The sequence below is a fragment of the Haliotis rubra genome, unplaced genomic scaffold (genome assembly GCF_003918875.1).
Source record: "Haliotis rubra isolate DU_JTF1 unplaced genomic scaffold, ASM391887v1 Scf156, whole genome shotgun sequence".
Taxonomy (NCBI): Eukaryota; Metazoa; Mollusca; class Gastropoda; order Lepetellida; family Haliotidae; genus Haliotis; species Haliotis rubra.
Window position 1 is genome coordinate 1066184 of NW_025765514.1, and position 15018 is coordinate 1081201.

Here is a 15018-nt window from a genome sequence, read left to right on the forward strand (position 1 = left end):
GACTGGCAATATCAGTTGTAGCTGTATCACAAGGCATATGTGAGGTTTTATATGTCCCACTTTAGGTTTTATACCACAAGCCAGAACCAGATAGATCCATGAAGGTCCGGGTCAGAATATTGATCTTCAGTAACCCATGCTTGTTGTAAGTGGCGACAAACAGGATCAGGTAGACTAAGGCTTAGTCTCTGAATATATATAATTTTGATAGTAACAAACAAGCCCATATATACTGAAAAGGAGCCCTAGGGAGACCAGAGATTCAGAACCTGAGGAAATCTAGACTTGCTTTATTTAGGGCTTTAGCACTGCAGTGAGGGCTTGGCAGTAGGGAAATTAATGTGGTTCAGGGACTGTGAGACAGACTAAGGATCAGGGGGTAAGGCTCACTGACTTGGTTGACACATGTCATCGGTTCCCAATTGCACAGATCGATGCTCATGCTATTGATCACTGGATTGTCTCGTCAAGACTCGATTATTTACAGACCGCTGCCATATAGCTGGAATATTGCTGAGTGTGACATAAAACTAAACTCACTCACTCAGTCAGAACCAGATATGAGGGTATAATCTTAATAATGAGGGATGGACAAAACCTTGAATACCCTGAATGATACAGCTACATAGCATACCCTGAGTAATACAGCTACAACTTATAGTATACCCTGAGTGATACAGCTACATAGTAGCAGTGTTCACGAATAGCGTCTGACCCTCTGACAAATCCGGCAGATTCGCCAACTGTCAGATAGAAGTCTACGACCCACCAGCCCCAGTGTCTGACTCTATGTTTCACAATGACTTTGACTGAAGTGGTTATATGTGACATGTCATGTGACACTTGTTTGCTGTTAATAAATAATTTCAATGCCAATTATAAGAAATGTTAAATCTGAAATGTGTGTTTAATTTTATTCTATGGGTCCTTTGAATTTTCAATGGGTCAGACAGACATCTGAAACTTACAGGACCCAATGTCCTGTTACTTTGAAACACCATTCATGAACACCGTAGTATACCCTGAGTAATACGGCTACAACTTATAGCATACCCTGAATGATACGGCTACAACTTATAGCATACCCTGAGTAATACAGCTACAACTTATAGTATACCCTGAGTGATACAGCTACAACTTATAGCATACCCTGAGTGATACAGCTACAACTTATAGCATACCCTGAGTGATACGGCTACAACTTATAGCATACCCTGAGTAATACAGTTACAACTTATAGTATACCCTGAGTGATACAGCTACAACTTATAGCATACCCTGAGTGATACGGCTACAACTTATAGCATACCCTGAGTAATACAGCTACAACATATAGTATAACCTGAGTGATACAGCTACAACTTATAGCATACCCTGAGTGATACAGCTACATAGTATACCCTGAGTAATACAGCTACAACTTATAGCATACCCTGAGTAATACAGCTACAACTTATAGTATACCCTGAGTGATACAGCTACATAGTATACTCTGAGTGATACAGCTACAATTTATAGCATACCCTGAGTAATACAGCTACAACTTATAGCATACCCTGAGTAATACAGCTACAACTTATAGTATACCCTGAGTGATACGGCTAGCATACCCTGAGTAATACAGCTACAAGTACCCTGAGTAATACAGCTACAACTTATAGCATACCCTGAGCATACAACTTATAGCCTTACATACAAAGTACCCTGAGTGATACAGCTACAACTTAAAGCATACCCTGAGTAATACAGCTACAACTTATAGCATACCCTGAGTAATACAGCTATAACTTATAGCATACCCTGAGTGATACAGCTACAACTTATAGCATACCCTGAGTAATACAGCTACAACTTATAGCATACCCTGAGTAATACAGCTACAACTTATAGCATACCCTGAGTAATACAGCTACAACTTACAGCATACCCTGAGTAATACAGCTACAACTTATAGCATACCCTGAGTAATACAGCTACAACTTATAGCATACCCTGAGTAATACAGCTACAACTTATAGCATACCCTGAGTAATACAGCTACAACTTATAGCATACCCTGAGTGATACAGCTACAACTTATAGCATACCCTGAGTGATACAGCTACAACTTATAGCATACCCTGAGTGATACGGTTACAACTTATAGCATACCCTGAGTAATACAACTACAACTTATAGTATATCCTGAGTGATACAGTTACAACTTATAGCACACCCTGAGTGATACAGCTACAACTTAAAGCATACCCTGAGTGATACGACAACTTAAAGCACACCCTTAGTGATATCACTACAATGAATGTATCTTACAACATGTGTGATTGAAAATCTGCCATCGTGAAAGAATCAAAACAAATTGAAGGTTGATGGAAAGCAGCTGTTGGGTTGAGCTGAGTTGACTTGTGCTATTTCAGATGACCTGCCTGGTCACATGAAGATGAGTCATAGTAATGCAAGAGGGATTTATTCTATTGCTCTGAAACTAATGTTCAAATGCTGAAATATCAATTAAACCCTTACCCAAAATCCTTAGTTTCAATATCATGAATCCAAAACACACAACTCTCTCTCTCTAGTCACGCATGCACCCACACAACAGATATATCTCAAGTTTTAGCTATATCACATGGTCCACCTGCTCCTTATATATCCATGCTGTGTACACGTGTCCTGTATATGCTTTGGCAACTACCTAGCTTCCTTACACAATTAACAGTGATGTGCAAAAACCAAATATCTATGACTGTCATAACCTTACCTGATATTAGAATTGTTTTCATCAATTACACATTTAATTTATCAAGTTCAAAAGAAATACCAGTATTCAATTACCATCATGTTATAAATGAATTAGATTAGCCATCTCAGTGTTGTTAATCTTGTTGATAACTTGTCATTAGTTGGGATAATAGTGACTGACTGACTGAGTTTGGTTTTACGCCGCTTTTAGCAATATTCCAGCAACATCACAGTGGGGTACACCAGAAACACATTGTACCCATGTGAGGAATCAAACCCCGGTTTTCAGTGTGACGAGCGAACGCTTTAACCATTAGGCTACCCCACCGTCCCTGGGATAACAGAAGTGCTACACACGTCTTGTTTGGTTACAATAAGGTATCTTTACACGGTCATACCCCATTTCACAGATTACACAGTTGCTAGACAGTGGAGTAGAGGTGGCTTGTCAAAACATACAATATTTACTTAATGAAGTTACAGACCAGTCCCAATACACATAATCCACTGTATAACTGAGATGAAATGAATCTACTGGGTGAAATTATTGTTCTATTCTGACACAATAGGATTATATTTTGTTTTCTTTTTAACCATATAGATTAATCTAATGACACATTTGATCATGAAAACAACTTAATTTTGTAAGCTTCTGAGAATACTGACTGTTTGTCTATTCACAGATTTCCGTGCATGTTATTGAAGGTATAGGAATTTGGTACGAACACTTCAGGTTTGCACAAAGTTGACAGTTACAGAGTTCAGAGGTGTTGCCAAGGTACACTTTCAACATTATCTCCACAGCAAGGACAAATTGGATCATTCTACTTAAAGTGGCAATATTGACACATGCTTTTATCACAAAGTGAATAAATAAATGTGCATGTTTTGGCGTAATTATTTTAACCTATGTTAATTGATCATGTCAAATGTTCATAAACAATTCTCGGTAGCACAGCATTAATGATCAGTTTTGCAGCATGACATTTCAAGTCAAAATAGGTAACTTTATACATGCATATACAAATACAGAATAATTCATTTCATTATTAACACATAATCTTGTAGATTGTTAAATGATGTCATGTTATGAGTTGATACAAAAATTCAACAATTTCTAGATAATGACACTTCAGATTATGTATTACTATTACTAAACATTTTCCATGGTAGCAACATATAACAAATCAATAACACAAGCTTCACCACCCTGGTACAAATCCTATGTGTACTAGTGTTGGGAATTGGTTAAAATCTCATAATTGATGATTGGTTCATTACAACCGTTCAATCATCGAAAAAAAAAAATTGGTTAGCGTCATTCATGAAATTTGTTAATGCACATAAAAATAAGGAAAAAACATGTAGTTCTTTTCGGGTTTTGTGGGCAAAATTTCACATCTTTAAAGGATGACTATTATGTTAGGAACATAAATTTCTTGGAGTTTTTAAGATAAATTAAACCATGACTTGAAACGAACTCGTAATGCTTATGAAATGTAACAGACAAAACCAACCTTGTGAAAAATATTGCTAATGAAAACAAGTGTTCCAGAATTGTTTGTGTTCGATTATGAGAAAACATAATCGATTGCTTGGTCGTTTAGTCACTGCGACCAATCTTCGATTATTTCAATTAATCGGACCACCACTAATGTGTACATCATCATAAAACTGATGATTCTTTTAATAAACATAAACTTGTGGCTACAAACGAGTGACAGAAATTGGAACTAATCCTAGAGTCCTTACCAAAGTGCCCAATATTTAAAGAGAAACAACCATCTAACTCTCAGTCATCAAGCTAGTGCTGTTTAAATTATTCCACGTAATCACCTGACGCCAATTAGTGTCAGGCTAACCAACAAACGAGGCTTAGGACCAGCTGGCAAGGATCCCACAGACATCTGGCAATACCAAATGGATCAAAACATATGTCTCCATGATTCTCAGATCACCTCCTTGTTTGCATTGCATATAAAAAGTACCAAACATCTATTACTTTATCACGATTTACAACTAAATATTTGGTAGGAATACTGTGCTAGCTCACATTGTAATGAAAGTCAAGTGACACAATATAAATGTTTAGCTTATTTTTTCATTTTGTTTTCAGTAATAATTTTGTTTATTATGAAATGAAACTTAACATGTGTCAATCAGAGCCCAAATAGTATTTTATTCATATGCCAACATCTCCAAACAATCAGTCAGATTTATCCCCTTGACTGGACACTCAGCATATCTAATTATTTGTAGAGATTTTGTGAAAATCGTTTTAAAATTTCATGAAAATCAATTTAAATAAAATCTTTAATTACATTTATCTATGCCAGTGACCATTATTGGAGCTGTGCAATGAAACTGAGACCCTGCTAATCCTGTAGATTGATAAATGATGTCATGTTATGAGTTGATACAAAAATTCAACAATTTCTAGGTAATGACACTTCAGATTATGTATTACTATTACTAAACATTTTCCATGGTAGCAACATATATAGATTTTGTGAAAATCGTTTTTAAAATTTCATGAAAATCAATTTAAATAAAATCTTTAATTACGTTTATCTATGCCAGTGACCATTATTGGAGCTGTGCAATGAAACTGAGACCCTGCTAATGTTGTCAAAATGTTGTATAACAACAGCAGATATCTCCATCAGAAATTAACAGATGAGTTTCTTGAAGTTTCCCTTTCACATCAATTGGAATATGGTTTCTTAATGCCAAGTTTGTTATCATCACATGTTTGCTTATTTCAATTCTCTGAAAGGAGAATGCACTGTTTTTACTGTGCATAATATTATGGTCACCATCACCCTTTCAGGACTTAAAGAAATTTGAATTTTTAAAAGATATTGCAATATGATATCTCTATAAGGATTATTGGACTAAAAATATTACTATTAGTTTTTATCGCTGCAAACATCATCATCACTATTCACGGATTCATTTTGAAACAGAAGTCCATGAATATGACATTCTGCTTTTCCATGTAAACATATGCTTGGAGGTTGAACAAGATGAGTGACAATGAGTGAAATAAAATAAACACGAACACTATTTGTTAATTACATATTCGCAAGTTGTGAAGCGAGGCATATGGTTAGAATAGATGACAGTGCTACACTAGTCTAAGTCAACGTCAGTGTTGTCAGAATTAGACCTTGTTGTGGGGGTAGGACAGAGAAGGGTGGGGGTAGGACAGAGAAGGCGGGAATTATTGTGATATGATTAGATTCTTCTCAGAGGCATATTTATACTTTGACGGTCCCCATTGCTATGACAGTATATAACGCTTAAAATTTGAGGTTGGGGTGTTGCAACCGATATAACATGATATGCAGACGATGTGAAAAGTGTCTAAACCAACAGAATCCATTAGCAGCATTCCAAACGATTCCCCATGTTGCCAATCAAAATACGTGATGAGGACCGGCAAAGTAGATCACTAGATGCACAGGCAGTTTTGTTAAGACATCAACAAGATCAGTGTGGTTTTACTTACCTTCGAACTGTATTTTTCTTACTGCTGAGAATCATTTCTAGAGAAATGAGACTGTCATTGTATGCTAAACTAATGATATCGCGTCACTGACAAAACTTGAACGAAAGAACAGAAATCTAAGACCGAAACACAAACCTGTCAGACTGTCGTCGTGTCAGTCAATATTCCAAACTTCCGGTACGTTCCGCGGCTGAACAACTTTACCTTTAACGGGAGACCAAAAACTGAAACCAGCAAAGATATGGCTGTGGGTTACTGTTCTGTCATACATTTCTTTTGAAACTGAAAATCTGGTCAGCTATGGATTCTAAATCACGACAATATGCATATATTTCCTGTAGTCATTTATGATTATAATATTTAAAGTTTGATGGCGTTAAAACAGGGATCTAGTCAAATGGGCCGTAGGACAAAAGGGCAGAGAAGTGCTTTAGTCAAATGGGCCGATGGAAAAAGTCAAATGGGCCGTGGTGAAAGTCAAATGGGCCGTGTAAAAATGTCAAAAGGGCCTTATTCTTAGTCATATGAGCCGAACAAAAATTTTTTTACAAATGTTTATCATTTTTATTGACATTAATTAATATTTGTTAAATATTATATATTGTTTGTTCGATTATTGAATATTGACATTTGAATATTGATTGGATTCAATATTATATTACATTATATAGGTCTTGTGTTGCAGCCTTCTTCATCTATAACAACAAGGTTAATTGATCTAAGTAAGAATCACTTCGATTCGTTAACATCTCCAATTAACAATTAAGGAAGTTCAATTAACAGTTCAACAACAATAAACTAAACACTATTCACACTATGTTATTATGTAATTTATTAAATTTGTATTTTTCGGCTCATTTTCGGCCTTTTTGACTTTTGATTTCGGTCCATTTGACTTTTGGCCTGGGCCCATTTGACTTTTTTTTCGTCTCTTTTGTTCTTCGGCCTATTTGACTACAACCCGTTAAAAGGTAACGTATGCTTATTGTTAGGGTGTAATTTATTACAGGAGGGCTTCAAGCACACACTATATTTGCATGTTTGGGTTAAAATAAAAAATACGTGTGAGTTTCATCACATTTTGAGGCGACACTGATTGACGGAAAATGTATAAGGCTTAGTTTACGAGAACATACACACAATAGTCATTATACCTGCATATCCAACTATACAAACAGAACAGTAATTACAATTCAAATGGTAACCATATCTAGTGATAATTTATATCAGATTTCACATTTTGTTGACCAAGTTTGCTATTAGCTGTTCGTTTACCTGACGTCTCTAAATACTGTGTACTCTGCATGATAGTGATGTTCACCGACAACTTCTCGATTTAAGTCCTGTATGCATTATTCATCAACAAAAACCACGTTAGTTAGACTACACCTCTTTATTGTATATCCTTCTTTGAGTGTCATTTTAGAAAGTTGGGAAGTACAATATAGACAAACTTTATGGATAACAACTTCTTTATTTCGTGAGTGCGACGTTTCGATACATATTCTTGTATACCGTTGTCAAGCAGGAATTGTATATCCGTTGTTATGATAAACAGTTTCTAATCTTCCGATAGTTGTCTCTTCACGTAGCACAACCAGAACAGGGCTGAAGTCTTTGAACGCCATTTAGAATGTTTAAACAGCATCTGGAAACTTCGGCATTTAACGCTGAACACAAGAAAAAACTGTCGAAATTACAGTCCATAGTAAGCAAATTTGTATTCCGCGAAGAAACAACCGATCCCGTGTTTTGACACTGTCAAAGGTGGTGTTTTGTTTTCTTTTGGTAATTATTGTTTTCAACACAGACTGGTGGATTAACTCGATATTTCAATACATCTTCTGCAACTGCAAAAGAGAAAACATATTTTTGCCCTACAATACGAGCCACGCGTGAAATATAAGCAACAAAACGGCCTGGTCATTGTTTCAGAAAAACACACACACGAGCGCGCGCACCATGAAAACATCGACTAGATCCTCCCGTTGTATACATACTATCTGAAGCAAATGTTTGGGCTCCTGTCTAAGTCCGTTACAGTCAGATAGATCGGATACATAAGAACTAACACATGACACGTTACTGTATGGTGTCCTATAATTGCCATCGCGTGGCGCGTAAAAAGAACTACGTCGTGGGCGACGTCGCATAAAAAAGACTACGTCGACGACGACGTCGTGCAGAAATACACAAGAATGATCTACGACAAAAATACAAAATCGACTTCGGCCACGACGTCGCCCGTTATTTTTGTAGCCAAAATATATTTTACAAAGCGACGTCGCGCAAGATGTCGTCTTTTTTATGCGACGTCCTGGGCGACGTCGCCAACGACGTAGTTCTTTTTTTACGCGCCATGCGATGGCAATTATAGGACACCATAGTACTGCCTATCTATGTGTTTCATACCTGATTAAGGGTGATGGGCTAGCCTTGTAGTTAAAGTGCTCGCTCCGGGTTCGATTCCACACAAGAGTGCAATGTGTGATGCCAATTTCTGCGTTCCAACTTTGTTTGAATAGTTCTAAAAAGCCTTAAGCAATACTCACTCACTCGAACTTTATTAGACGTCACTTCTCAAATTCTTGGCTAATATTACGACATATATGGAGTTTTGAGTGAAGATTTTTGAGATTTTGTTATTGTCAATACAACATGCCTAATTGGAACTGTGAATGCTACAAGAGCTACGTCATCAACGACAGCCACAGTTGCTCTACCTATATACACTCATTCTGCATTTTATTATATCAACAAATCATTACTTGTCACATGAGTATATATAGATATAATAACATATGGTATAAAAAGTAAATAATTATATGTATAATGGATTATGATATTTGGGAACTGCTGTGGGTATTTCTAACATGAAGCGTGGCTTCATGATAAAAGAAAAAATGGCAGAATCCTACATTCAGTAGCCCTTTAAGAGAGCATATGACACAAGTGATGACGCTTTATATGTTTATTTCTTTCAAAGGGAGTGCCGTGGAGTAGCCTAGTGGTTAAAGCGTTCGCTCGTCACGCCGAAGACCCGGGTTCGATTCCCCACATGGGTACAAATACCACCATGTGTGAAGCCCATTTCTGGCGTCCCCCGCCGTGATATTGTTGGAATATTGTCAAAAGCAGCGTAAAACTAAACTCACTCACTCTTTGAAAGAAGCAACGGCAGATCGTAACTAATACTTTAAGCGCTTTAGGCCGTAAAATGATAAAACATAGCAAACCCTAATAATGGCACAGTTCTGCTTATCCTTACGGTACCCTGTCCATGAAGCAGTTTGACAAGGACTGTGTCAGTTTATATCGCTGGATGTATCCAAGGAAATATCAATATATTTTTGACGTATTAGACAGAGTAGGTAAGTCAATAACAGCAGCTGCTGCTATGAACTAAATCACGCTTATATATCTACATTTCTTTTCTCCCACATCAGAATCCCTTGAAGTGATATAACTTAAATGAACATTAAACTACGATTTTAACGAACGAAAAGGGACCACTAGTTTTTAGTTAGGTATAGCCGTAGTTCTTTATACGCGGAGGGGTGAAGTAAGCTTGTGGCTAATGCGTTCGTTCGTGACGCCTAAGACCCGGGTTCGATTCTCCACATGGGTACAATGTGTGAAGGCAATGTCTGGTGTCCCCCGCCGTGTTATTGCTGGAATACTGCTAAAAGCCGCGTAAAACTAAACTCACTCACTAACTCACTCACTCACTTGACCATAGCTGATCCTGCAACACAACAGTTAACCAGAGATCATGCACGTAGCAGTACATCTTCAGGATACAGATGCCGACGAAACAGTTGTTCGGCTTCGCCCTGCATTGTTTTCACGAAATGTAAAGCAGCTTAGCACGTTTTGCCCGGAAATCAGCTTAAATTATTATAGAAATAACGCTATAAAGAAAGCGTCATCGATGTCATTTGTATACGCTATCATGCGAGCGTGTTTCTTTAATGTCCTGTATCAGGAATACAAAGGCATAACACATTTTAGTCTTACATAATGAAATCGTTGAGCGTTGCACACTTATGAACACTATGTCCAAATTTGGTCACCTGAAAGCCCATGTTACTTGAGTATTGTATGTACTGACTATAGAACCTAGATCATACATCATCATCATAATCATCATCATCATCATAAGCAGCAGCAGCAGCAGCAGCATCAGCATCAGCATCATCATTATCATCATCGTTTGCTCCCAGCTTTGTATAGCCTCGTCCGTAAAAGTACATATTTGTATTTGTTTTAAAGATTAGGGGCGATGGGGTAGCCTAGTGGTTAAAGCGTTCGCTCGTTCGCTGAAGACCCGCGTTCGATTCCACACATGGGTACAATGTGTGAAGCCCATTCCTGGTGTCCCGCGCTGTGATATTGCTGGAATATTGCTAAAAGCGGCGTGAAACAAAACTCACTCATTTAAAGATAACTAAAGATATAAGGAAATACTAACGTCTTATTATCCTTATTATTGTCATTATCCTTTGAATACTAAAGCGAGTTTACGTCGCAAGTCAATACTGTGAGCTGCTGTTTGTCCATCTAGTATTGATCTCGGTAACAGCTGGGCTGGGATATCGACATTGCAACACGTGGCGAGTGAGTCGGTTTGATTCATTTCGGCAGTCACCCTCAGTTCTTTAAATTAACACATTTAATCTTAATCCTTCATCGAAGAAGAAGGTCGTATCAAATATACTCGTGAATTGTGCAATTACAAGTTAGAGGCGTTGCGCACGATCAAAATACTGTACGCGATCGAGTATAGAAAAGCGCCCGCTTTATCCAGTCCAGGGATAGCATAGTTGTCAAGGCATGTTTCATCCACGTGGAAAAAAATCAGCCTATATTACATGTACATATATTAATGTGAGATGCGATGTGTGTGCTCAATTAAAGTAGATATCCTACATTAGATATTCTATGTCTGTGTGAGAACATGGCGTGAATGTGGTAATAAACAAGATATTACATATCGTATATGTAAGATACGACGTGAAGATTTCATCAGGGAGAATCTGGCGTGAATGTGGTAATCAAACTAGTATCCTATATTAGATATCCTAAATGTCTGTGTGAGAACATGGCGTGAATGTGGTAATAAAGTAGATATCCTATATTAGATATATGTCATGTCTGTGTGAGAACATGGCGTGAATGTGGTAATAAAGTAGATAGATATCCTATATTAGATATCTCGTGTCTATTGAGAACATGGCGTGAACGTGTTAATAAAGTAGATATCCTATATCAGATATGTCTGTGTGAGAACATGGCGTGAATGTGGTAATAAAGTAGATATCCTATATTAGATATGCTCGTGTCTGTGTGAGAACATGGCGTGAATGTGTTAATAAAGTAGATATCCTATATTAGATATCTCATGTCTGTGTGAGAACATGGCGTGAATGTGGTAATAAAGTAGATATCCTATATTAGATATCTCATGTCTGTGTGAGAACATGGCGTGAATGTGGTAATAAAGTAGATATCCTATATTAGATATCCTATATTAGATATCTCATGTCTATCTCATGTCTGTGTGAGAACATGGCGTGAATGTGGTAATAAAGTAGATATCCTATATTAGATATCTCATGTCTGTGTGAGAACATGGCGTGAATGTGGTAATAAAGTAGATATCCTATATTAGATATCTCATGTCTGTGTGAGAACATGGCGTGAACGTGGTAATAAAGTAGATATCCTATATTAGATATTTCATGTCTGTGTGAGAACATGGCGTGAATGTGGTAATAAAGTAGATATCCTATATTGGATATCCCTGTGTCATGTCTGTGTGAGAACATGTGAATGTGGTAATAAACTAGATATCCTATATTAGATATCTCATGTCTGTGTCATGGCGTGAATGTGGTAATAAAGTAGAATCGTGAATGTGGTAATAAACTAGATATCCTATATTAGATATCCTCATGTCTGTGTGAGAACATGGCGTGAATGTGGTAATAAACTAGATATCCTATATAGAACATTGCGTGAATGTGGTAATAGATATCCTATATTAGATATCTCATGTCTGTGTCTGTGTGAGAATCCTATATTAGATATCCTGTCATGTCTGTGTATGGCCTATATTAGATATCCTCATGTCTGTGTGAGAACATGGCGTGAATGTGGTAATAAAGTAGATATCCTATATTAGATATCTCATGTCTGTGTGAGAACATGGCGTGAATAAAGCTAGTATCCTAATAATCTCATGTAGATATCCTATATCCCATTATTGATATCTCATGTCTGTGTGAGAACATGGCGTGAATGTGGTAATAAAGTAGATATCCTATATTAGATATCTCATGTCTGTGTGAGAACATGGCGTGAATGTGGTAATAAAGTAGATATCCTATATTAGATATCTCATGTCTGTGTGAGAACATGGCGTGAATGTGGTAATAAAATAGATATCCTATATTAGATATCATGTCTGTGTGAGAACATGGCGTGAATGTGGTAATAAAGTAGATATCCTATATTAGATATCTCATGTCTGTGTGAGAACATGGCGTGAATGTGGTAATAAAGTAGATATCCTATATTAGATATCCATGTCTGTGCGAGAACATAATGTGGTAATAAAGTTATTAGATATCTCATGTCTGTGTGAGAACATGGCGTGAATGTGGTAATAAAGTAGATATCCTATATTAGATATCTCATGTCTGTGTGAGAACATGGCGTGAATGTGGTAATAAAGTAGATATCCTATATTGAATGATATAGATATCATGTCATGTCTGTGTGAGAACATGGCGTGACTGTGGTAATAAAGTAGATATCCTATATCAGATATCTCATGTCTGTGTGAGAACATGGCGTGACTGTGGTAATAAAGTAAATATCCTATATTAGATATCTCATGTCTGTGTGAGAATGAGGAAGATATTGCATGCTTGTGTGAAAGATACCATGTGAGGGTTTGATTAAAGTACATATCCTACATTAGATGTCTAATGTCTTAATGAGGTCCTTCAGGTTAATTTCATCTGCTAATGACTGCACAATGGAAGTCAATGTACATTTATAGATATTTTGGCTTCTAATCCTAACTACCTAGTTTTTCTCTTGTGATGTTTTTATGCACTTTGGAACTTTGTATTCAATCTGTTAAACATGGGGTAAGATCTTTCAGTCACTTAGAAAAAAAATTGACAGAGGCATTAATGTAAATTTCTTAAGTGAATCATATTTTATACATATATACAAAAGGCTTGTAACAACAAAGTCTACTTGTTGTCTGTCTCGCATCGAATAACTTCCAATGCACGCGTAAATGAAGTAGACGTTTTTTGTTCAAAGCTTAAACGAATGGATGAAAACAAAAATGCAAATATCATAAAATACACCTCACAAACGTTTTTTGAGGCTGTTACCATTTTCGAGGAATGTATTCATCAGTATCCAGATGAAAGAACAATGTCCCACACATATCTTAAGCTCTTACGTGTCATTTTAATAATTCAGTATTAGTTTTCAGTTTGCACAGTTAACATATCCACCCCCCACCCCAAGGGAGTTGCCGTATTGTAAGTGATTTCATAAAACAAAACTTTATTTTCCAACTCTTTTTAAAAGATTGTTGAGCACCGTCACAGGGTTCGCCATTATGTGGGTTTTTTTCCAAGGGACCTGAAGGAAAGAGCCATTCGTCACCACTCGCCCCTTTCCGTAACCTCCAAGAAGACTTGTCCCGGAATAACACGAGTTGGTCACGAATGGGAAAGAGCATGAGCCGAGTTTTTCAAGGGAGGTAATCAGGATGAAGTAGACCGTTACACGGTAATAAATCTGGTTCATACATTGTGCAAGGTATTTATTTCGATTTTTGATAGAAACCCCTAGTACTGGCATGACATAAAAATATTGGTATTTAAATACAAACAGGTTTTAAACTAACAGCACCATAACATATCAGAGCTATCTCTCAAAGAAAGAGGGTAGATTCTACTGCAGCTTTATTGACTTTTCGAAGGTTTTCGGTAGAGATAAGCCTCAAGATTGTATTTAGAGTTAAAAGGTTTGAATGGGGTGGTAATAAATGTTAACTTTCTAAGTTAAGTACATTGGATGTATCATAACTCATCATGTGTTCGAATGAACGATGGTCTTTCTATGTTTTTGTATTTTTATCGGTATTGTCAAATATGTGTTTCCAACCGCAAACCTATTTGGTGGATGTACTCACAAAGATGCTAAAACAATATGGTGGTCAAGGTGTATCCTGTTTGTTTAATCAAACACAGACGTGTGCTGCGGTCGTGGATATACAGCTACAAAACATTAAACGTTATTGAAAATGTCCGTGAATCACTCTTAAAATGTTTGTTTTGGTTTGTATTTGTTGTTTACCGCCGCAAACAGCAATATTCCAGTCTGTAAATAATCGAGTCTGGACCAGACAATCCAATGATCAACATCATGAGTATCAATCTACGCAGTTGGGATACGGTGTCATGTGTCAACCCAATCAGCAAGCCTGACCACCTGGTCCCGTTAGTCGAGTCTTACGACGAGCATGGGTGACTGAAGAACAATTTTAACCCAGATCTCCACGGGTTTGAAGAGATGACCTTGCGATTTCTCGCCCGGGGGTTATTGAAAATGAATTCTTTATTAACATCCTGTTATTCATATATGTATTAATTCTCTACCAGACTGATGGCGATTTACAAGCATGATATGTAACCGAATGATAGTTTATTATGATATAACAGATCAGAAACCCCGAC

The 15018-nt window shown here is 36.9% G+C and overlaps 1 protein-coding gene across 1 annotated transcript in view; it reads right to left on the minus strand.

The window, feature by feature from the left end:
• Window positions 1-6422, minus strand: part of LOC124270950 (adenosine 3'-phospho 5'-phosphosulfate transporter 1-like) — a 29066-nt gene extending 22644 nt beyond the window's left edge. The window contains 1 exon segment of the mRNA XM_046706017.1: window positions 6251-6422. Coding sequence (XP_046561973.1) covers window positions 6251-6285 — 35 coding nt within the window. The 5' untranslated portion in view covers window positions 6286-6422.
• Window positions 6423-15018: the final 8596 nt, after the last annotated feature.